At 37.4% G+C, this 25149-nt stretch overlaps 1 protein-coding gene and 1 pseudogene across 17 annotated transcripts in view; both read right to left on the reverse strand.

The window, feature by feature from the left end:
• TMEM108 (transmembrane protein 108) overlaps positions 1-25149 on the reverse strand; it is a 337717-nt gene that overhangs the window by 146401 nt on the left and 166167 nt on the right. For 9 of the 16 annotated variants that reach the window (XM_054246988.2, XM_035277900.2, XM_002759605.6 and 6 more), the window contains one exon: positions 6448-6533. In XM_054246988.2, the coding sequence (XP_054102963.2) occupies positions 6448-6487 (40 nt within the window). In that variant the 5' untranslated portion in view covers positions 6488-6533. Of the gene's footprint in view, positions 1-6447; positions 6534-7098; positions 7272-25149 lie in introns of all 16 variants that reach the window. The other 7 variants (XM_035277901.2, XM_008983809.5, XM_078354221.1 and 4 more) reach the window with 3 other exon arrangements.
• The window catches only part of LOC128929991 (isocitrate dehydrogenase [NAD] subunit gamma, mitochondrial pseudogene), a 96190-nt pseudogene that overhangs the window by 42604 nt on the left and 28437 nt on the right, over positions 1-25149 (reverse strand). The window contains exon 2 of the transcript XR_013528635.1: positions 6448-6533. The product of XR_013528635.1 is annotated as an isocitrate dehydrogenase [NAD] subunit gamma, mitochondrial pseudogene (transcript). The remainder of the gene's footprint in view (positions 1-6447; positions 6534-25149) is intronic.

Below are 25149 nucleotides of genomic sequence, written 5' to 3' on the forward strand. Positions count from 1 at the left end.
TTAGGATTTGTCCTTTAGGTCAGAGGTTCTCAAACATTTTTGTCTCATGACTCCTTCATACTCTTAACATTTATCGAGGACTCCCAAAAGAGCTTTTTAAAATACCGGTTATAACTACTCGTATTTACTATACTCAAAGCTTGAAAACAAAAAACATTAACTCATTAAAAATAACAAACTCATTACTGTTAACAAACAGCATTTTTTTTTTTTTTGAGACAGAGTTTCGCTTGTTACCCAGGCTGGAGTGCAATGGCGCCATCTCGGCTCACTGCAACCTCTGTCTCCTGGGTTCAGGCAATTCTCCTGCCTCAGTCTCCTGAGTGGCTGGGGTTACAGGCACGCATCACCATGCCCAGCTAATTTTTTGTATTTTTAGTAGAGATGGGGTTTCACCATGTTGACCAGGATGGTCTCAATCTCTTGACCTTGTGATCCACCCGCCTCGGGCTCCCAAAGTGCTGGGATTACAGGCGTCAGTCACCGCGCCCGGCCCAAACAGCATTTTTAATGAAAAAACACTTTGTAATGCAAAAATAAGGATGACATTGTTTTATATTTTTGTAAATATCTTTAGTGTCTGGCGTATGAAAGATAGCTGTTTCTCTTATCAGCTTCTGCATTCAATCTGTTGAGATACGTTATTTTGGTTGAAGTATAGTATAAGGGGAAAAAATCTGGCTTTATAATTATGTATAGTTGGAAAAAGAAGGGCCTCACAGACTTCTTGTAAAGGCCTCAGGAGTCCCCAGAGGTTCTTGGACCGAATTATGAGAACTGCTGCTTTTGGTAATGCAAAGCCATGGAAAGATTATCAGATGACAAGCAGCTAATTTTGCAGTAATGTGAAGATGAATTAGAAGGAGGCGGCCTGGAAATAGGCAAACAAGCAGAGGACTATTAAAATGGTCCAGAAAAGAACATAGGAAGCTATTCTCTAAAGCTGAGACAATGGGGATGCAGAGACATGAATGAATTCATGTGTTAAATTCAATGGGAACTAGTATCCAAATGCAACGAGGGTAGGGCAGAAGGTAAGTCAAGGATGGCTTAATGTATTTGGGGTTGCAAAATCTGGTTAGATGGTGATGTTACAAAGGTGTAGGTACTGCATAAGAAGATAATTTCTGGTGTTAGCTGGACAAAAAAAAAAAAAAAAAAAAGAAAGAAAGAAAGAAAGAAAGAAAAGAAAAGAGAAAAATGATCCAGAAACGGAAATACGAAGATTCCTGACCATGACTTAGGGAGATCCTGAGAAGAGGGCAGATCCTGGGCTTACCTATTTAAACTACTGTACTGAATGCTGTTTAAAACAATATCAAATCTCTTCAAAATGCAAATATCTCTGAGAGCTAAGGAGGGAGGAGCTCCTTAACTGTCCTTAACCAGTGAGCACAGCTTGGGATTACTTAGTTTAGTCAAACTGCTTTATATCTCAATGAAATACATGAGAACTTCAGATCACAGACCACAGGAGGATATCTGAGATGAGAAAGTAGCGCGTTGAAGGCTTTGTGTCTAATATGGGACAAGGATAAGCATGGAAGAAGAAAAAGAGAGGGAAAATGTTAATCCCTTGCAGAAGATATAACTATGTGGATAATTCTAGTTTAAGAAGTGACTGGAAGAAAGAATAAAGTCATCGGGCAGCTGGTAGGCAAGAAGAAATGGTTAGAGTTGAAAAGGTACCAGAGAGAGTTCTCTCAGAGTTCTGTCACTTTAAAGTGTTTTCAAAGATTCTGCTTGGCTCCAGAGATCACAAGAGAAGCAGACCACCCCATCAGAAAATAGGTTTCAAGTGGAAATGAACTCCCAAGCAGCTTCTCATTATGTCCAGAAAAATCTAGAGAGGCAGGTAATATGGATTTGTGTGTTTGTGTGTATACATACATATAATTCAAATGTGAGACTGAGATATAATCTCCATGCCCTAAGTAAAGATGGCAGAAAAAGAGGTGTATTTTCCTTCTAAATTCTATAGTCTAGGGGTCCCAATCCACACCAGCATTTTTTTTTCCTTTTTCCCCTCCTTTTCCTAAGAGAGCGACAGTTCTCTGAGTAGAAAAAAAATTACTTTGTGTGATTGGACACAGATCAGTAGATGCAAAGGGTGCATGAATGAGAAAGCAGGGTGTACTAGTGTAACAACAGAGTGCAAGATTTAAGAAATTCAAATGCCTGGGTGTATAGCAAACACTGAAGTTACAAAGCATAATCCCTGCTTAATTCTAAGTATTTAAATCACTCTGATTTGAATAAATATTGATATGTAAAAATTCTTAACAACGAAGCAGCACAACAATTTTTTAGTATACAGTATCCAAGCAAATACCACTTCTGCTAACTCAAGACTCAGATTCAGAGCCTTCTCAGCAGTGGCATGCTCTGAAGGGGTTGTGGTGATGCTCTTTACCTTCCATTATTAAAAACTTCTTAAAAAAACTGTGATGTGCCTTGGCAAAGGCAGTCTTGATGATGTCAACTCCTTTCTCTATAGAATGGGGTAAATAATAATGCCCCAACTTGCCTTTTAAGATTGTTGTGAGGACCAAATTATGAGAAAATTCTTTGTGAACCAGAAAGTCCCACACAAATATTAGTTAGAGTAGAGCTCCTGGTTAGGCTGTACTCATGTTTTCAGGCAGGAAAGCCAATAAGAAAGCTGGTATTTATGTAGGACTTCTATATGGCATGTCATCTCACTCAATACCATCTCAGGTAGAGAGTGATCACATCCCATTTTACATCTAGGGCTTACTAAGGCTTAAGTAACTTACCTAAGGCAAGCCAACTAGAAAGTGGTAAAACTAGGATCTGAACTTGTCTGCTATCTCAAAAAAACAGGTATCTTGGCACTAATACCTAATTGATTACTAGGTTTCAGAAAGAAAAATGAATGACAGTATCCTGGTTTTTATATAACCATAAAGTTTCTCATCGCCACCCTCATACTCAAGTTTTCAGTTTTACAAGATATCATATAAAATGTTTTAAACCTTCTGAAAGGGCTGATGCCAGTGGGATGAAACACTCAGTATGCATTGTGGAGTAGAGCTCAGGAAATAAAAACAAAGGCAGAGATAATCAGTTGTAACAAAAGTAAACAATTAAAACCTCAATAGCTTTGCCTGCCAAAGACTGCATCTCTTAGCCCCAACTGGGCACATGCAGGCCTCAATGACTATTGATTATGATTTAGTGATCTAAAGCGCATCTTTTTATTTTGGTCTCACTGTCTTAGTCTGTTTAGTGTTGCTATAAAGAAATATCTGAGGCTGAGTAATTCATAAAGAAAAGAGGTTTATTTGGCTCACAGTTCTGCAGGCTAAACAAGAAGCATGGCACTAGCATCTGCATCTGATGAGGGCCTCCAGGTGCTTCCACTGCTGGTGTAAGGTAAAGGGGAGCCAGTATGTGCAGAGATCACATGGTGAGAGATTAGAAGCAAGGTCGGGAGAGGTGCCAGATTATTTTAAACAACAAGTTCTTGGAGGATCTCTCAAGGGAACCAAAAGAGCTAGAACTTGCTCACTTCCCCTCTCCGAGAGAGGGCACTAATCTATTAATGAGGGATCCACCTCCATGAACCAAACACCTCCCATTTAGCCCCACCACCAAAACAGGATAAAATTTCAACATTAGACTTGGAGGGAATCAAATATCCAAACCCTACCACTCATCTAGCATCACTCGCAAGATGCAAACTTTACTGCTTATGGGCTAGAACTATCCATATATTAGCTATAAGGACAGCAGAGGGACCACACTGCTGATTTTTCCGTGTGTGGTGGGGCCCCATGGCAGAATGAAGAAAAGGGCATATATGCAGGGGTTGGAGAGACATGGCTGTGACCTGAACTCACTGGGTCCCCTGGGCCAGTCCTTGCTTATTCATCTGTAATGCTTCCTCATCTTGAAGCATTTGCCTCTGGAGTAATTGAGGAGACTTAGGTAAATTGTCAGCAAATCCTTTGAGCACAGTAGGCACTCAGGAGGGTATAGCTTCTGTATTAATGACTTATGAACTGGCTAATGTCCACTAGTAATTGTTTTTAACAAACACATATTCTTTGTAGCAGGCTAAAGATAACTGTTAAAAACTGCTGCTACTCTTCTCTTTGAGAGGTGAAGCCTAGTTCCTCTTCCCCTGAATTACTGTTGGTCTTACTTCCTCAGACAGTTCAATGTGGCATGCATTATTGTTCTGGGATTTCCAAGCCTAATTCATAATAAGTCCTCTAAGCTTCTAAGTATGACCAAGCCTCATACTGGTCGCTGCCATATAAGAAGTCTGACCACTGTGAAGCCACCATGTTGTGGGGGAACCGAAACTTGCCATGTAAGAAGGCTTCAGGGAGCCCTCAGCCATTGGAATCATTCCAGCCTAGGTCCCAAACACTCTGCAGTGAAGACAGTAGGCTCTGCTAAGCCCTGCTCAAATTACAGATTCATGAGCAGAATAAATGTTACTACTTTAAGCCACAAGCTTTTAGACTAGCTTGTTATGTAACAATGAAAAACCAGAATACTCAATCATGGTTTTTTTAATCCCAATTAAAAATACCATATTTTAATATATTTTTTATCATAATATGAGTTATATAAAATAACATATTGCATGTGATGATGTTAGTTCTCAAGCCTATTTTAGACACAGACTAAATGTCTTAAAAATGTTTTGTTCATGGACAATGTTAATACACACTTAACTTAGTAACTGGCTGACCAGTGACATGTAAGAGATATTGTGCATATATTCTTGTCAGTAATCAGGGTAGTTTAGTCAGGGCCACTATCTACCTCCTAAGCAGGGAAACTACCTGTTCTGGGCTATTTGTATTTCCCAGCAAGCTCAGCAAACAGCAGTTGTTAAGACACAGCTGATTTCTGTAGCTAGCCAGATGATGTTTGAAATCCCTTCAGCATTCATAGTAGCTCAATTTAGGAGGATGGACCTCATCATCGGATAAGAGTTGTCTCTCAGGACTGCAGGATAATTTACTGATGCCTTTCAAATAACATATGACCCTAAAGTATTATGCAAACTTTGGGGCATACAATCAGCATAGGTGAACTCAACAAACATTTTGTTGTTCCAAAATCTACTCTGTTGTTCTTTATTTCTTGTTTTTTTTTTTCTGGAGATAAAGCCTTCCTTCCCTTCTCTGAGGGGTATGTGTGCATGTGTGTATGTAAAATCCTATTTATCCTTCATATGTCTCCTATCAAGGCAGAGTTAATCATTCCTTGATGACATTGCTTCTTCAATCTTTAAAGCCTATTCTGCGACAAACAAGCTTATCATTTTTTAAAAAGCGACAAACTGACAGTCCCACAGAACACATGGAAAAGGAACATGCGAGAGTCCCTATAATACTTGGCAACTTTCCACCAGGCTGAAACAGGCTGACGTGATGTTTCAGGGATTAGAATTCAGCAGAAGAAATGAGTCAATTAAAACACCCGGCCAGAATGCTGTCTGTAGATAAAGTGCTTTGCACTAGGGGTACAACATAAGCTGAATTACTAAATTCTAAGGGCTGGCTGACTGGTGATTTGCATCTCAGTATCTTTCCATTCTATTCTCTCAACAAAAGTTAACAAGGAGCCACTCAGCCTATGAAAGATACGTACTTCATTTACCTTGGCAAGAACGAGACAAACAATGAACTCACAATTTTCCAACTCACTGGCTTTGTTTTGACCTGGAGTATGTAATGCCAATTGTCCTAAGTGAGTTAACTGGAACATCAAACCCACCAACTGGTTTTGGTTTTTACATTCATTCAGTAGCAATTCTAATCCCAAAGGAAGTACAATCGCTACATGGCAATTGGTGCTTTGTGGCACTATACCCAAAATACATGAGCAATGTGCAGAAAGAAAGTCATAATTGAACACTCTTTATTCTACCACAAAACCAAGAAGTCACATTTTTACTACTTGTTATTTGAGAACCATGTATAACTATGCGTAACATTTCAAGCCAAAGGCTGTATGACAACAGGTTTTATGTGTTAAAATATAAAAAATACAGCCTACAATTTCCTCTCCGCGAGGAATCTACAGAAGGTCATCCTGGAAGAACACCAAACCAAAGGCAATAATGTTTTTGGACACTCATTCTCAAATTAACTATGGTTAACATGTCAATTTAGAATTATTATAATGGAGTTTATGTTATAACTGATGCCCAAGTTATAACTATAACTGATGTTAAAACTTCCCTTTGGAATTCAGGAACAACTGACCAGCATTAACATTAAAACAGAGTTCTTAGAATGACGACTTAATGCTTGATACTTCATCTAGATAAGGCAGAGTGAAACTTTACCATCCTCTTTCATTGATTTAACCCTGGCCCTCATCCAAAAAGTAAGTTCTGGGTACTCAGCAAATAACAACATTGGTATAATTTAGGAAAGAAGAAATGCAGTGTCAACTTACTTAACAGTTGGCAATAGAGGGCCTGTAAACTTCTCTTCATGGTATCATCTGGTCCTGCTTATCCTCCAGTTTATTCATGATTCTGTCTAGGAAATTGGGAGAAGAAAATTGTTACATCTGAGAAACATAACTGAAAAATCAGTAGGGACTCCACTCAATAGGATCTTAGTTGTAAGGCCTAATATACACAATTTTGAAGAGAAAAAATCTTGGGATAAATACACTGCAGTTTAATTTACAATGGTGTATGTTGTAAAATTACCAACTAATCAACTGGTCAAACCCTGAAACTATACACCCCACTGAAGGAAGCTCATAGGGGCAGCTAGTGAGAAATCTGGTTTCAGAATTGAAGACTGTTCATGAATCTCTGTAGTCATAGAAGAACCAAAAAATTTCTAATCTAACTTCTGCTAAGGCACTCACAAAACAAGCAAATACCCAAATAAAACAAACAAACAAAAAACAAGCCAGAAAGCTTTGCCACACTTGAAACTGTATTATTTTAAATAACTTTTCTATTATTTTCTGATTACATGGATATTTCTAGTATGGCATATTTAGAAAAAGTAAACAAAAAACACAGATAAAAATTAACAAGAAAATACATATTATGCACAATCCCACAAATAAGAGGTGATTACTGCTCACATTTTAGAGTATATCTCTTCAGCCTTTTGAATGTGCACTTTCTATTGGTCTGTCTCATTTTATATATTATACATTTTAATTTTTCTCCCCAGCAGCAGAAATATCTTTCTGTGTTGTTACTATTACTTTACAGTTTTATTTTACATGGCAAACTGTGTCTTTAGGATAAATTCCTGGAAATGGAAACACATTACAGAAGGACATAAATTAAGGCTTTCTGAAATAAATATATTTCCAAATTGCTCTTCACCAATTCCAGTATATTAGAATAACCATCAGACTACACTTTACCCAATGAAGAAATTAACAATTTCATCTCCATCAATAGGCAAATGTTCCATCTCAATGTTTTACTTTTTATTTTATATTTATTAGTCATTTATACATAAAAATTTAAAAATTCATATTCCTTAACCATTCTCTACTATCATGCTAGGTTTTTTTTTCCCTCATGACACCCCAAGTAGAACTATCTATCTTTAAAATTTTTTTTATTAAGATATAACTCATATGTAAAATTCAGCCTTTAAGGTATACAATTCACTGATTGGCAATATATTCCAAAGTTGCCCAACTATCACCACTACCTAATTCCAGAATGTTTTCATCACTCAAAAATGAAATCATCATGTTCACTTCACCATCAGTCACTCCCCACTTTCCTCTCCTTTGGCAACCACTAATCTGTTGTCTTTACCGATTTGCCTATTCCGAACATTTTATATGAATACAATCATACATTATGTGTCTAGCTCTTTCACTCAGCATAATGTCTTCTTTTTTTCTTTCTTTTTTTTTTTTTGAGATGGAATTTCACTCTGTTGCCAGACTGGAGTGCAGTGGCGCAATCTCAGCTCACTGCAACCTCTGCCTCCTGGGTTCAAGCAATTCTCATGCCTCAGCCTCCCAAGTAGCTGCAATTATAGGCATGTGCCACCACACCCAGCTAATTTTTATATTTTTCATAGAAAAAATAAAATCCTTCATTAAGGATTTTAATAAAGTGATCTTAAAGTTAATTTTGGAGGGGGAAGAGAAACAAACTCAAATAACAAGACAAATCTTTTTAAGAAGAGTAATAATAGAGAACTAACTGTACCAGTGGTTTAATTTAAACACTTATTATTCTTCTTGAAAAATGACCAATGGAGAAATAAAACTTAATACAAAGTCCAGAAACAGACTGTTGATGAAAAAGCTAAACTTCATAAAATATTTGAAGAGATTTCTTCTGAGCCAAATATGAGGACCATGACCGGTAACAAAGCCTCAGGCGGTCCTGAGAACATGTGCCCAAGGTGGTTGGGTTACAACCTGGTTTTGTAAGTTTTATAAAACATCAGTCAATACATGTGAGGTATACACTGTTTTGGTTTAGAAAGGTGGGACAACTCAAAGCAAGGGCTTACAGACCATAGGTGGATTCAAAGATTTTCTGGTTGGCAGTCGGTTGAAGGAGTTATTAATATTATTTGAAGATGTAGAATCAATAGAAAGAAGTGTCTGGCTTAAGATAATGGGTTGTGGAAAGGAAACCAAGGTTCTCATTATGCACAGAAAAGTGGCTGCCCTTAGAGGTAACAGATGGCAAATGTTTCCTATTCAAACATTTAAAAGGTGCCAGACTCTCAGCTAATCTCTCCAGGGTCAGAATGTCCTGGAAAGGCAATGGGATTCTCTACAGTATGTAAATTTCCTCTCCAAGAGATAGCTTTGCAGGACCATTTAAAATATATCAAAGAAATATATTTTTGGGTGAAATACTTTGATATTTTTCAGAGCCTGCTATCCGTCATGTGATGCCATACTAGAGTCAGATTGGAATTTGGTATCTTGTTACTACAAACAGTCTGTTCTGTCACTTCTAAGATCACTGTTTTAATGTTAATGACAGTCAGTTTTGCTGAATTCCAAAGGGAAGAAAGTATAATGAAGCATGTCTAACCTCCACTTCCCATCATGGCCTCAGCTAATTTTTCAGGTTTCTTTGGAATTCCCTTGGCTGAAAGGAGAAAGCCATTCAGTCAGTTGGGGTGCTTAGAATTTTATTTTTGGTATATATTATCTAAGAATACAAAAGTATTCAGAATGTAATAAATGAAATTTAAAAAATGCCTAAAGTGTATTAGTTTGTTTTCACACTACTAATAAGGACATGTTCAAGACTGGGCAATTTACAAAAGAAAGAGTTTTAATGAACTTACATTCTACATGGCTGGGGAGGCTTCATAATCATGGTGGAAGGCAAGGAGGAGAAAGTCACATCTTATGTGGATGGTGGCAGAAAAAAAGGGAGAGCTTGTTCAGGGAAATTACCCACCCCCCCCCTTTTTTTTTTTTTTTTTTGAGATAGAGTCTCGCTCTGTCACCAAGGCTGGAGGGCAGTGGTGCAATTTTGGTTCACTGCTACCTCCGCCTCCTGGGTTCAAGTGATTCTCCTTCCTCAGCCTCCTGAGTAGCTGGGATTACAGGTGTGCTCCACTACACCTGGCTAATTTTTGTATTTTTAGAAGAGACAAGGTTTCACCATGTTGGTCAGGCTGGTCTTGAACTCCTGACCTTGTGATTCACCTGCCTCATCCTCCCAAAGTGATGGGATTACAGGCGTGAGCCACCATATCCGGCCCCCATTTTTAAAACCATCAGATCTTGTGAGACTTATTCACTATTATGAGAACAGCATGTGAAAGACCCACCCCTATGATTCAGTTACCTTCCACCAGGTCCCTCCCAATACACATGGGAAACCAAGATGAGATTTGGGTAGGGACACAGCTAAACCATATTAGGAAGAAAATATGGGCAAGAATTTATGTAATCTTGGACTGAGGAAGGCCTTTGTAACCATGAAAGTGTGTCTGTGGGGTAAGTAGAATTCTTATTGAAAAAGCACTTGAAAACCTGGAATTTTATATAGCATTGATGAATCTTAAAAACCTTATGCTGAGGCCGGGCATGGTGGCTCATGCCTGTAATTTCAAGACTTTGGGAGGCTGAGGCAGGTGGATCATGAGGTCAGGAGACTGAGACCATCCTCGCCGGCATGGTGAAACCCTGTGATTATAGTCATAATTATCTTCTATTTGCTTTATTAATTTGGGAGAGAATGACTTGATCTCATCAAAATCCATCTGGGGTGAGGAAGAACATAAGTATTCCAAAACTTACTGCTCTGGAAATCAAAGAGTTCTTTTTGGGGTGAGAAGTGCTTTTTGTTGGGGAGAGGGGTACAAAAGCTCAATGACTTCTTTGGTTAGGCAAATTCATCCCACACCACCAGTGTGATTTGTATGAGGAAGAAAAAGAGAGACAGCTAAAGTGCTTTTCATTATAGAAAAATTAATTATGACCTTTGAGTTTCCAGAGGCTATGGCTAGGAAATAGGAGCTAAAGAGTCTAGAAACAAGAGAAGCTGAGGGATAATACACAAGAGATACTGAGAGACAGAAAGAGGCAACTCCAAAAGATGGTAGCAGGTGGGACCTAAGGATGACAGATAAAGTGAGAAATTCCCCATAAGGAGATGCCTCATGAATGTTAAAATGTCTAATATGTAATTTTTCATTGCTTATTGTTTTATGCTGTTTGTACTATATGTGTGTTAGTCTTTTTTCATGCTGCTGATAAAGACATACCTGAGACTGCGTAATTTATAAAGAGAAAGAGTTTTAATGGACTTACAGTTCCATATGGCTGGGGAGGACTCAAAGCATGGTGGAAGGCAAAAAGTATGTCTTACATGGCAGCAGGCAGGAAAGCAAAAAAAGCCAAGCTAAAGGGGTTTCTCCTTATAAAAGCACCTGATCTCGTGATACTCATTCACTACCATGAGAACAGTATGGGGGAAAATACCCCTATGATTCAATTATCTTTCACCAGGTCCCCCTCTACAACACGTGGGAATTATGGGAGCTATAATTTAATATGCTACATTTATATTCCTTCTCCAAAATGCTCATTCACTACTAGTATTGTCAAAACCTCAGTAAAAGTCTGCATGAAACAGTCTTGTATTAGTGATGCTTGACAGGGTTAATGAAAGAGAAGAGATCGTGTCCCAAGCCAAGGGTGACCCAGGAGCGGTTAGAGGCAGAAACCCCAGGAGCCACAGCAATGGTTAGTTGGTATCTTATGGAATGTTTAGAATATGGCAAGCATTCAATAAATGATTAGTAAATAAACAATGAATGAATAAATAATCATTAATAAATGATCAATAACAAGAGAACAGAGAAACAGTTGTAGTTTAATATAATGATCAAGGGGATCATAAACCCTTCAGTAGTCTCTGGAAATTCTTAGAGATTTGTGAAAAAGTGACAGACTTCTCATAACATATGAAATAGATCTACCTTATTCAGTTATCAAAAACAACTGAGTCTGTAACTCTGGGAGATTTGGGATCAACTGGGTTACACAGGGATATCGCAGCTAGAAGCACCATTTGGCTATTTATTAAAAATTCATCTTTTTTTAGGTCTTCTTGTAGAGTTTGTTTTTTCTTTCATTTACATTCTACAGTCAAATTTTATAGCTTTTAGACATTTTATATTTATTTTTTCCACTGTGATAGAATTTGTTTCCACTATATTTCCTAATTACCTCTTTATAAAAATGACTGAGTTTTGTATATTCATTTTGTGACCTAACTGAACTAACTTACTGTTCTAATGATGGTTTCTCAGCTGAGTCTCTTGGGTCAATTGTGCTACTTTGGATAGATGGCAAGCCACAATTAGATTCCATCGAAAGCCTCTTTTTAACCATATAACAGAAAACATTAATCACATCAGTTTGGTCCCTCAGGGAATAATTTGGGAGAATAATAACTAATTTGGGGGATGAAACTCTAAGAAAATACAGAGTTACATCCAAAAGGACTACATAAAAGAAAAACAACCCACCCTTGCAATCCATGCTCCAGGCCCATGCCTACAGACCCAATAACAGGTCCACTAAGGTGGTTTTAGGCTCCAGGCTCAATCCCATACACTCAAGTACTAGGCTGACCACCTACTGACTCAGACACCAAGCCAGGCTGCCTGAGGACTCCAACAGAACATCTGCTGGTGGACCACAGCAGATGACCTGCTCAGAATCTCTGGACAGGTTGATTGGTAAAGGGCTTTCCCAAACAAAGCAAGACTGCAAATACTGGAATAAGTCCCTACTTCTTCAAATGCACAGATACCAACACATGGCAACAAGGATAAAGAACAATCAAAGAAACATGACACCACCAAAGAATAAAATTAAGCACCTGTGACCAAACTCAAAGAAATGGAGACTTATAAACTGCCTAACAAAGAATTCAAACAATTGTAAAACCATCCTGGGCAACAAGTCAAGACCCTGTTTCTTTTTTTCTTTTTCTTTTTTTTTTGAGACAAGAGTCTTGCTCTGTCACCCAGGCTAGAGTGCAGTGGCATGATCTCAGCTCTCTGCAACCTCCGCCACCCAGGTTCAAGAGATTCTCCTGTCTCAACCTCCTGAGTAGCTGGGATTACAGGTGCACACCACCATGCCTGGCTAATTTTTGCATTTTTAGTAGAGATGAGGTTTCACTATGTTGGTCAGGCTGCTCTCAAACTCCTGACCTCAGGTAATCTACCTGCCTCAGCCTCCCAAAGTGCTGGGATTACAGGCATAAGCCACTTCAGCTGGCTGCAAAACCCTATTTCTACAAAACAAAACAAATTAAAAATTAGCTGGGCATGGTGATATGTGCCTATCATCCCAACTACTTGAGATGCTGAGGTGAAAGGACTGCTTGAGCCTGGGAAGTTGAAGCTGTAGTCTGTAGTGAGCCATAATCATGCCACTGTACTCCAGCCTGGGTAACAAAGTGAGGAAAAAAAGTACAAATAATCGTATGAAGGAAGCTTAGTAAATTTCAATAAACTGCAGAGAAGCAATTCAACAAAATCAGGAGAATAATGACCAAAATGAGAAATTTAATAGAAGTTGAAATTATTTAAAAACAAGATAACAAAATAGACAATTCTGGAGCTGAAAAACATAATACAATGAAATAAATGAAAAATGCAATAGAAGGCATCAACAGCAGAAATGATCAAGCAGAATAAAAATTTGTGAACTTTAAGACAAATTATTTGAAAATATATAGTCAGAGGAGAAAAAATAATAAAAAGGAATGAAGAGCACTTATGGGACTAGTAGAGCAACAATAAAGAGCAAACATTTCAATTATAGGAGGTTTAAGAAAAAGACAAAGGAACAGAAAGTTTAAAAATAAGTAATAGAAAAATTTTCAAATCTGGGAAAAGATATAAATATCCAAATATAGGAAAGTCAAAGGCCTCCAATAAGATTCAATTGAAACAAGAAGGATGATATATTATAATTGAACTGATAAAAATTAAAGAGAGGATCCTGAAAGCAGCAAGAGAAAAGAAGCAAATAACAAAACGGAGTTCCAGTAAGGCCACAGTTTCTCAGCAGAAACCGTCTAGGTCAGGAGAGAGTGGGAAGATACATTCAAAGTGCTGAAGGAAAAAAATTGCCAAAACACCCTCCAAACCAGCAGAGCTGTCTTTCTGAAACCAAGAAGAGATAAGGACTTTTCCAGACAAACAAAAGCTGAAGGAGTTCATCACCACCAGGCTGTCTTACAGGAAATGCTAAAGGAAGTTATCTGAGCTGAAATAACAGAACACTAATGAATACAAGAAAACATATGAAAGCATAAAACTTACTGGCAAAAGTAAGTGCACAGTCATATTCAGAATACTCTAACACTATAATAGTGGTATATAAATCACTTATATCTTTAGTATGTAGGTTAAAACATAAAACTATTAAAATAATAAGAACTATGGTAATTTGTTAAAGGATACAGAATATAAAAGATGTAAATTATAACATCAAAAATATAAAATATAGGGAAGTGGAATAAAATTGTAGAGGTTTGTTTTGCAATCAAAGTTAAGTTGTTATCAGCTTGAAAAAGGCTTTTATAAGTTGCTTTATGTAAGCCTCATGGTAACCACAAAGCAAAACACTATAGTAGATCCACAAAAGGTAAAAAAATAAGGTATCGATGACGCCACTAGAGAAAGTCGCCTGATCACAAAGGAAGGCAGCAAGAGAGGAAGAAAGGAACAATAGACCTATAAAACAACCATGAAACAATGAACAAAGTGGTAGTAGTAAGTCCGTAAAATAATAAGAAAAGCACGTTAGATCCTTCCCCTAGTTACTGTACAGAGCTCCTTGTAATTTACTGATAGGAGTGCTAGGAGAATCTTTTATTCTAATATTTGGTCTCTGCACCAGTTCCTGACACAAAGCTCCTGAATCCTTTGGAATTTCCTGGGTGATAGGAGTATCTTTTTTTCTAATGAGGCAATTCTTGGTGGGCTCCTGGATGAGGGATGGTCACCAGAAAAATCAAACCATGAATATAGCTTACAGCTTTCAGCCCCATCCTACATTCTCCAGAGAGAAAAGAGGAGCTAAAAATTGAGTTAATTAATCCATCATGCCTATGTGATGAAGCCTTCATAAAACTCCAAGAACTAAAGGATATAGAGAGTTTTCTGGTTACTAAACACTTCCAAATGCTGAGAAGGTGGTGTATCTAACTCCACAGGGACAGACGCTCCTACGTTTGTGACTATTCTAGACTTTATACTATGTACGTCTTTATCTGGCTGTTCATCTATATCCTTTGTTATTTCATTTATTAATAAACTGGTACATGTAAGTAAAGTGCCTTCCTGAGCTCTAGAAGCCACTCTAGCAAGTTCATCAAATCCAAGGAGGGGGTAGTGGGAGTACTGATTTATAGTCAGCTGGTCAGAAGTATAGAGGACAACCTTCTGATTGATATCTGAAGTGGGGAGCAGTCCTGTTGAGCCCTTAACCTGTAGGATCTGATCCTATCTCCAGGTAGTTACTGTCAGAATTAAATTGAATTACAAGATACTTAGCTGGTGTTCAGGGGAGAATTCCTTCATGTGTAGGGAAATACCCTCACACATTTGGTGTCAGAAGTGTTGAGTAGTGTGTGAGTAAAGGGAAATAAATAAATGTATTCAAATGTATTTATTTGAATAATATTTTATTTAAAAATGTTATCAACCTTGAAGAAATGAATAAACTTCTTTCCCCCTAAAAAGTCCTTACTCATCAATAATTACCTTGATTATAAATGGATTACATCATCAAACAAAGAAATATAAGCTTGGCATGGTGGTGCATGCCTGTAGTCCTAGCTAGTCAGGAGGCTGAGGCAGGAGATCACTTGAGCCCAGGAGTTTGAGACTACAATGATCTATGATCATGCCACTGCACTCTAGCCTGGGCAACACAGTGAGACTTTATCTCTTAAAAAAAAAAAAAAGACTGAATGAATAAAAAAAATAAGATTCAACTATATACTGCCTACAAGAGATTAATTTCACCTTTAAGGACACATACAGACTGAAAGTGAAGGGATGAAAAAATACTCCATGCAAACAGAAATAAAAAGAGAGGAGGGTAACTCTATTTTTATCAGATAACAAAGACCTTTAGTCAAAAACTGTAAAAAACAAACAAACAAACACATCATTATAAAAGGATGAAGGGTTCAAATCAATCAGAGTATGTAACAATTGTAAATACATATGCAACCAACATTGGAGCACCTACATATATAAAAAATATTAATAGATTTGAAAGGATAGACAGACTCCTAATAATAGTAGGGGACTTCGAGGCTCCACTTTCAATAATGGGCAGATTATCCAGACAGAAGATTAAGAGAGAAACATTGATATAAACTACATTTTAGTGCAAATGGGACAGACATATACAGAACATTCCAGCAAACAGCAGAAGAATGTATATTCTTTTTAAACACACATAACATTTTCCAGAAAAGACTATATCTAAAACAAGTCTTAAGTTTAAGAAGATCTAAATCATATGAAATGTATTTTCCAATCACAATGGCATAATACTAAAAGTCAGTAACAGGAAGAATTTCAGAAAATTCACAAACACATAGAAAACACAACATGCTCCTGAGAACCAAAGAATAAGTTAAAAGGAAGAATAAAAATTATCTTGAGACAAGTGAAAATGAGCACATAATACACCAAAGCTTATAGAATGCAAAACAAAAGCAGTTCTAAGAGAAAAATTTATAGAAATAAAAGCCTACATCAAAAAAGATTTCAAATAAACTAACATCATACTGCAGGAAACTAGAAATAAAATAACAGACTAAGCCCAAAGCTAGAAGGAAGAAAATAATAAAGGTCAAAGTGTAAATACATGACAGAGAGACCATATAGACAATAGAAAAGATCAATGAAACTAAAAAGTGGTAATCAACAAACTTCAGCTAGACCAAGAAAATAAGAGATGACTCAAACAAAATCAGAAATGAAAGAAAAGACATTACAACGAATACCATGGAAATACAAAGGACCATAACAGACTACTATGGACAATTATGTGCCAACAAATTGAATCATCTAGAAGAAATGGATAAACTTATGGATATAAACAACCTACTAAGAATGAATCATGAAGAAATAGAAATTCTGAACAGATCAATAACAAGGAGATTGAATCAGTAATTAAAAGTCACCCATTAGAGAAAAGCCCAGAGCCTGATGACTTGTCTGCTTAACTCTATCAAAAATTTCAAGCAAAACTATTAACAATCCCTCTCAAAATCTTCCAAAAAATCTGAAGAAGAGGGAATAATTACAAATTCATTTTTAGAAAGCCAGCCTTACCCTGTTACTGAAGCCAGACAGGGGTACTACAGGAAAAGAAAATTATACGTCAGTATCCCTGATGAACATAGCACACAAGTTACTAAAAAAAAAAAAAAAAAAGTGCTTGCAAACCAAATTCAACAGCACATCAAAAAGATTATTCACCACGATTAAGTGGAATTTATCCCAGAGATACAAGGATGCATCAACATACACAAATCTATTAATTAACAGAACAAAGAACAAAAACCATATTATCATTTCAAAAGTCAAAGCATTTAACAAAATTTAACATCCTATCATAAAAAAGAAAAAATTAGGTATACAGTAAAAGTACCTCAACGCAACAAAGGCCATACATGACAAACCCACAGTTAAGATCATATACATCAGTGTAAAACTGAAAGCTCTTTCTTTAAGATCAGGAACAAGACAAAGATGCCATTACTGTCACTTCTATTCAAAATAGTACTGAAAGTCCTAGCCAGAGCAATTAGGCAAGAGAAAGAATTAAAAGGCATCTAAACTGGAAAGAAAAAAATTTAATGTCTCTGTCTGCAGATGACATATTATATATAGAAAATCTTAAAGATCCACCAAAACACTGTTAAAACTGACAAACAAATCCAGTAAAGTTGTAGAATCCAAAAAACATAAATACAGAATTAGTTGCATGTCTATACACTAATAATAAACTATCTAAAGAGAGCAAGAAAACTATCCTATTTGTGATAGTTACAAAAAATACTTAAAATAAATCTAGCCAAGAAGATGGAAGACCTGTACACTGAAAACCACAAACTATTAATGAAAGAAATTAAAGACACAAATAAATGGAAAGATATCCTATGTTCACGGATTGGAAAATGTTAAAATATTCATACTAACTAAAGAAATATACAGATTCAATGCAATTCCTATCAAAATTCCAATGACTTTTTTTTTTAACAGAAAGAGAGAAAACAATCCTGAAATTTGTGTTGAACCACAAATACTCCAAATAGCCAAAGTAATCTTGAGCAAACAAACAAGGAGGCATCACACTACCCGACTTCAAAATATACTATGAAACTACAGTAATCAAAACAGTTCGGCACTGACATAAAACAGACCAATAGGACAGAAGAGAGAGTCCAGAAATAAATCCATGTATTTATGGCCAATTGATTTTTGACAAAGACGCCAAGGACATATAATAGGGAAAGGACAATCTCATCAATAAGTGGCATTGGGAAGATTTAATATCAATATGCAGAAAGAATGAAATTAGACTCCTATGTCACCCAATATATAAAACTCAACTCAATGTAGATTAAAGACATCAATATAAGACTGAAACTGTAAATCTACTACTAGAAAAAGACATATGGGAAAATTGCCACGACATTGGTCTGGGCAATGATTTTTTGGATATGATCCCAAAGCACAGGCAACAAAAGCAAAAATAAATGAGATTACATCAAACAAAACTTTTGCACAGCAAAAGAATCAAGAGTTATTAGACAATCTATGGAATGGGAAAAAGTGTTTGAAAACTGTTCATATGATAAAGGATTATTATCCAAATGTATACATAAGGAACTCAACGAAATAGCAATAAAACAACTGGATTAAAAAATCAGCAAAAAAATTGAACAGATATTTCTCAAATGAGGACATACAGTTGGTCAACAGGGTCATGAAAAAATGCTCAACATCAGTGTATACTAATAACAGAGATACAAAAAACCGCAATGAGATATCCACTCACATCTGTTAGAATTGCTATTATCAAAAAGATCCAAGATAAATTTTGGCAAAGGTGTGAAAAAAATGGAACCCTTGCACACTGTTGATCAGAAGATAAATTAATACAACTATTATGGAAAACAGTGGGGAGGTACCTGAAAAAATAAAAACTAAAACTACATATTCAAGGAAAATGAAATCAGTATGTAGAGATATGCATGTCTAGGTTCACTGTAGCATTATTCACAACAGTAAAGATATGTAATCAATCTAAGTATATGTCAATAGATGAACAGATAGAGAAATTGTAGTATATACATACACAATGGAATACCATCAGCATTAAGCAATTCCTGTCATTTGCAACAACATGGATGAACTTGGAAGATATAAGTGAAATAAGCCCAGCACAGAAAAACAATTACTATATGATCACACTTATATGTGTAATCTAAAAATGGTGAACTAAAAGAAGCAGAATAGAATGGTGGTTACCAGGGGGGACGGGGGTTGGGGAGATGTTATTTAAAGGATACAAAGTTTTAGTTAGGAGAAATAAGTTCAAAAGATCTACTGTATATAACATGGTGACAATAGTTAAAAACAATGTATTGCATTCTTGGAAATCACTAAGACTAGATTTTAAAAGTTCTGACAATAAAAAATATGTGAGGGAAAGCATTTGACCAAACATACAAGATAGGGGCACAGGTGGGGACCTCACCGATTATTACCACAAGAGAAACATGAGGGATGTGAGTCACCTGGACCACACCTTACTTATGGAAAGTGAACCTAATAGAACCCCTTCTTGAGCCTAAGTGGAAGAGTCATACCTCATTTGCACTGCGTCAGGAGGGATACTTCTCCATTTCATAGAGCACCAAAAATGTTCTAATTAGAAATGTTTATGGTGTCAGAAAACAGAAATAAAGAGCCAAATGAAAAGCTCTGGTATTTGATATGCAAATTAACTTGAAATACCAAGTACATGAAGAGCAAGTAAGAAAGAACAGTCAGAAAATCTCTGGGAGGTGGGGAAGGGGAGAAACTAGGTGGCGTGGGGAGAACTGCTGGCCTTGCCATATAGTAAAACGTAATCTAAAGTCTCTATACCTAAAAGCATTTGATACTGGCACATGAGTAGGCCCAATGATATATGAAAATTTCAGATACAGGCAAATACTTGGGGAAAATATAAGCATTTAACAAATGTTGAGATACTGGTTGAGCAATGTGAAAAATATTAAAACTGTACTCATCTCAAACACCATCCCCAATGTAAATTCCAAAGGGACCAGATATTTAAAGGTAAGAAAAACATACATGTACTAGGAAAAAAATATAGGTAAATTATATTACTTGTGAGTAGAGAAGCTTTGCTAACGCTGACTCAAAATCTAAAGTAGTCCAGACTGGTGCATGCTGCATCCTGCACTGCACGAGGGTTCAAAGACCTAAGAGTGAACGGTAGGGGATAAAGAAAAACACAGACACAAAGAAAGAGAAAGCTGGGCCAGGCAGTCCAGGAGGTGAAGGATGTCAGTCTCTCTGGCCCCAACCTGTCTCAATGTACTTTATTTTATATGTTCACAAAGCACATAGCAGAGGGAGGGTGCAGTTACTTAGAAAAGCCTATGTTTATTATTCTCATACTTCAGTTCACATACTTCAGCTAAGAAACTATCTTGCATCAAGGTCAGTGAAAGCTGATTATCTCTTTCTAGGCCAGTTTCTGTTCTACTCTGAGACATACATCCTCCTATTACTATTCCACTTCTCCAAAGTTCAACCAAAATTCACAGCAGCCTTGCTGCTGATCCCCCTAAAAGTGAGGGTGCTACTCCAGCTCTCTACAGGCCAGGCGTGGTGGCTCATGCCTGTAATCCCAGCACTTTGGGAAGTCGAGGCATGTGGATCACTTGAGGTCAGGAGCTGAAGACCAGCCTGACCAACAGGAGGAAACCCCGTCTCTTCTAAAAATACAAAATTAGCCAGGGGTGGTGGCACATGCCTATAATCCCAGCTACTTGGGAGGCTGAGGCAGGAGAATTGCTTCAACCTGGGAGGCGGAGGTTGCAGTGAGCCAAGATCACACCATTGCACTCCAGCCTGGGCAAGAAGAGTGAAATTCCATCCAAGAAAAAAAAAAAACTAAATCAATAAGGAAAAAGATTGATAAACTTTATTACACATATAAAAATCACTAAAAAATACAAAGTAAAAATACATATTAATAAAAAAAAACAGGACGGATCCAAGATGGCCGATTAGGAGCAGCTCAGGATTGCAGCTCCCAGTGAAAGCATGGAGGCCGCTGCAGGTGATCCTGAGGCAAGCAGAGCCTGGAGTGGACCTCAGCAGTCCTACAGCAGAGGGGCCTGACTGTTAGAAGGAAAACTAATAAACAGAAAGCAACAACTTCATCATCAACAGACTGGATGTCAACTCAGAGACCCAATCTGAAAGTCAACAACTACAAAAATGACAGGGGGATAAATACACAAAGATGGGAAGAAACCAGTGTAAAAAAGATGAAAACACCCAAAACCAGAATGCCTCTCCTCCTACAAGGGTTCACAACTCCTCACCAGCAAGGGAACAAGGCTGGATGGAGAATTAGTGTGATGAATTGACAGAATCAGGCTTCAGAAGGTGGGTAATAAGAACCCAGAAGGAGGTAAAAGAACATGTTCTAACCCAATGCAAAGAAACTAAGAACCTTGGAAAAAGATTTAATGAAATGCTAACAAGAATAAACAGCTTAGAAAGGAATATAAGTGAATTGATGGAGCTGAAAAACACAGCACGAGAACTTCACGAAGACACAAGTTTCAACAGCCGAATTGACCAAGCAGAAGAAAGGATATCAGAGGTCGAAGATCAACTCAATGAAATAAAATGAGAAGCAAGATGAGAGAAAAAAGGGTAAAAAGGAATGAATGCAAAGTCTCCAAGAAATATGGGACTATGCAAAAAGACCTAATCTACATTTGATAGGTGTACGTGAATATGATGGAGAGAATGAATCAAAGCTGGAAAATACTCTTCAGGATATTATCCAGGAAAGCTTCCCCAACCTAGCAAGGCAGGCCAACATTCAAGTCTAGGAAATACAGAAACCACCACAAAGATATTCCTCAAGAAAAGCAACCCCAAGGCACATAATCATCAGATTCACCAGGGTTGAAATGAAGGAGAAAATGCTAAGGGCAGCCGGAGAAAAAGGTTGGGTTACCCACAAAGGGAAGCCCATCACTCACAGCAGATCTCTCAGCAGAAACCCTACAAGCCAGAAGGGAGTGGGGGCCAAAACTGAACATCCTTAAAGAAAAGAACTTTCAACCCAGAATTTCATATCCAGCCAAACTAAGCTTCATAAGTGAAGAAAAAATGAAATCCTTTGTGAACAAGTAAGTAGAGACTTCATCACCACCAGCCCTGCTTTACAGGAGCTCCTGAAAGAGGGACTAAACATAGAAAGGAACAACCAGTACCAGCCACTCCAAAAACATACCAAATGGTAAAGAGCATCAACACAATGAAGAAACTGCATCAACTAACAGGCAAAACAGCCAGCTAGCATCAAAATGGCAGGATGAAATTCACACATAACAATATTAACCCTAAATGTAAATGGGCTAATGCCCCAATCAAAAGACACAGACTGGCAAATTGGATAAAAAGCCAAAAACCCAGAGAGAGAGATCCAAGATGGCTGATTACTAGCAGCTCAGGATTGTAGCACCCAGTGAAAGTGCAGAGAACGAGAGGACGCCATACTTTCAGATGAATTTTTGTTGCTCATGGACCAGGAGATTCCCAGCAGAGGAGCCCCACAGGTTGCCAGCGCGACTCTTGTGGCCAGTGCGGCAGTTCTTAGTGCAGAGTAAACGGGACTGGGTCCCCTCTCAGTTGACGTTTGGAGCTCCAGGAAGGCAGAGTCACCTATTCAGCTGATTGAAAAGGGACTCAAGAAGGAAGCCACACCAGAGATTCCCGGGCAGAAAAGCACCACGAATCTTAATGCCACTGTTATTCCAGTGCTGGGAATCAACAAGTTGGACGTCCACTCAGAGATCTAATTTGAAAGTTGGTAATTACAAAGATGACAGGTGGATAAATTTACAATGATGGGAAGAAACCAGCGTAAAATGCTGAGAATACTCAAAATCAGAATGCCTCTCCCTCTACAGAGGATTACAGTTCCTCATCAACAAGAGAACAAGGCCTGATGGAGAATGAGTGCATTCCAATAACAGATTTAGGCTTCAGAAGGTAGATAATAAGAAACTTCTGTGAGTTAAAAGAACATGTTCTAGCCCAATGTTAAGAAACTAAGAACCTTGAAAAAAGGTTTGACGAAATCCTAACAAGAATAGACAATTTAGAGAGGAATATAAGTGAATTAATGAAACTGAAGAATACAATAAGAGAACTACGCGGAGTATGCACAGGTTTTAACAGTCAAACTGATCAAGCACAAGAAAGGATATCAGAGGTCAAAGACCAACTTAATGAAATGAAATGAGAAGACAAGAGTAGAGAAGAAAGAATAAAAAGGAATGAGCAAAGTCTCCAAGAAATATGGGACTATGTGAAAAGACCTAATTTATGTTTGATAGGTGTACCTGATTGCCATGAAGAGAATGAATCCAAGCTGGAAAATATTCTTCAGGATATTATTCAGGAAAACTTTCCTAACCTAGTAAGGCAGGACAATACTCAACTCCAGGTAATACAGAGAACACCAGAAAGATATTCCTCAAGTAAAGCAACCCCAAGACACATAATTGTTAGATTCACCAGGGTTGAAATAAAGGAGAAAATTCTAAGGGCAGCAAGAGAGAAAGATCAGGTTACCCATAAAGGGAAGCCTATCAGACTTACAGCAGATCTCTCAGCAGAAACCCTACAAACTAGAAGAGAGTGGGGGGTCAATATTCAATATCCTCAAAGAAAAGAATTTTCAACCCAGAATCTCATAACCAGCCAAACTAAGCTTCATAAATGAAGGAAAAATAAAATTTTTCGTGAACAAGCAAGCACTCAGAGATTTCATCACTACCAGGCCTGCTTTACAAGAGCTTCTAAAAGAATCACTATACACAGAAAGGAACAACCAGTATCAGTCATCCCAAAAACTTACCAAAAGGTAAAGAGTATCTCCATAATGAAGAATCTATATCAGCTAATGGGCAAAATAGCCAGCTAGCATTAAATGACAATATTAAACTCACAAATATCAATAATAATCCTAAATTTAAATGGATCAAATGCCCCAATCAAAGACACAGACAGGTAAATTGAATAAAAAGTCAAAACGCATTGGCACTCTGGTATCCAGATCCATCTCATAAGCAAGGACACACAAAGACTCAAAACAAAGGGTTGGTGGAAAACTTACCAATCAAACGAAGAGGAAAAAAAAAAAGAGTTGTAACTTTCATCTCTGACAAAATAGACTTTAATAGTAACAAAGACTAAAAGAAAAAAAGAAGGACATTACATAATGGTAAAAGGAGCAATGCAACAACAAGAGTCAATGATCAGAAATATGTTTGCACCCAGTATTGGAACACCCAGATACATAAGACAAGTTCTTAATGACTTATAAAGAGACTTGGACTCCCGCACAATAATAGCGGGAGACTTTGACACCTCAATGTTAATATTCAACAGATCAACAAGACAGAAAATTGACAGGGGCATTTATGATTTGAACTCAGACCTGGAACAAGTAAACTCAGTGAATATTTATAGAATTCTTCACCCCAGGTCTACAGAACATACATTTTTCTCAGTATCACATTACATCTATTTCGAAAGTGACCACATAATTGGAAGTAAATCACTCTTCAGCATTTGCATAGCATTTCACAGACTTAAATGAAATATTGGTTGGCTGTTTGTCATTTTCTTCCTCTATTCTTTATTCCTTCCTGTCTCCGCTGTTAAGCACAATTATCGGCATAAAAGAGGTTTTTAATGCCTATTTTTAGATTGCATTCCAGCTTGGGCAATAGAGCAAGACTCCTGTTCTCTATACCCCTTTCTCTTTTTCTTTCTTTCTAGAAAAGAAAAAAAAAAAGCCAAAACCCATCAGTGTGCTGTATCCAGGAAACCCATCTCACATGCAAGGATACACAAAGGCTCAAAATACAGGGATGGAGGAAGACTTACCAAGCAAATGGAGAGCAAAAAAAAAGCAGGAGTTGCAATTCTCGTCTCTGATAAAGTAGACTTTAAACCAACAAAGATCAAAAGAGACAAAGAAGGACACTGTATAATGGTAAAAGGAGCAATGCAACAAGAAGAGCTAATGATCCTAAATATATACGCACCCAATACAGGAGCACCCAGATACATAAGGCAATTTCTTAATGACTTACAGAGAGACTTGGACTCCCACACAATAATAGTGGGAGACTTTAACACTCCACTGTCAATATTACACAGATCAATCAGACAGAAAACTAACAAGGATATCCAGGACTTGAACTCAGATCTGGACCAAGCTAACCTAACAGACATTTACAGAACTCTCCACCCCCAAATCCATAGAATATACATTCTCAGCACCACATCA

The sequence above is a fragment of the Callithrix jacchus genome, chromosome 17 (genome assembly GCF_049354715.1).
Source record: "Callithrix jacchus isolate 240 chromosome 17, calJac240_pri, whole genome shotgun sequence".
In the NCBI taxonomy this organism is placed as follows: Eukaryota; Metazoa; Chordata; class Mammalia; order Primates; family Cebidae; genus Callithrix; species Callithrix jacchus.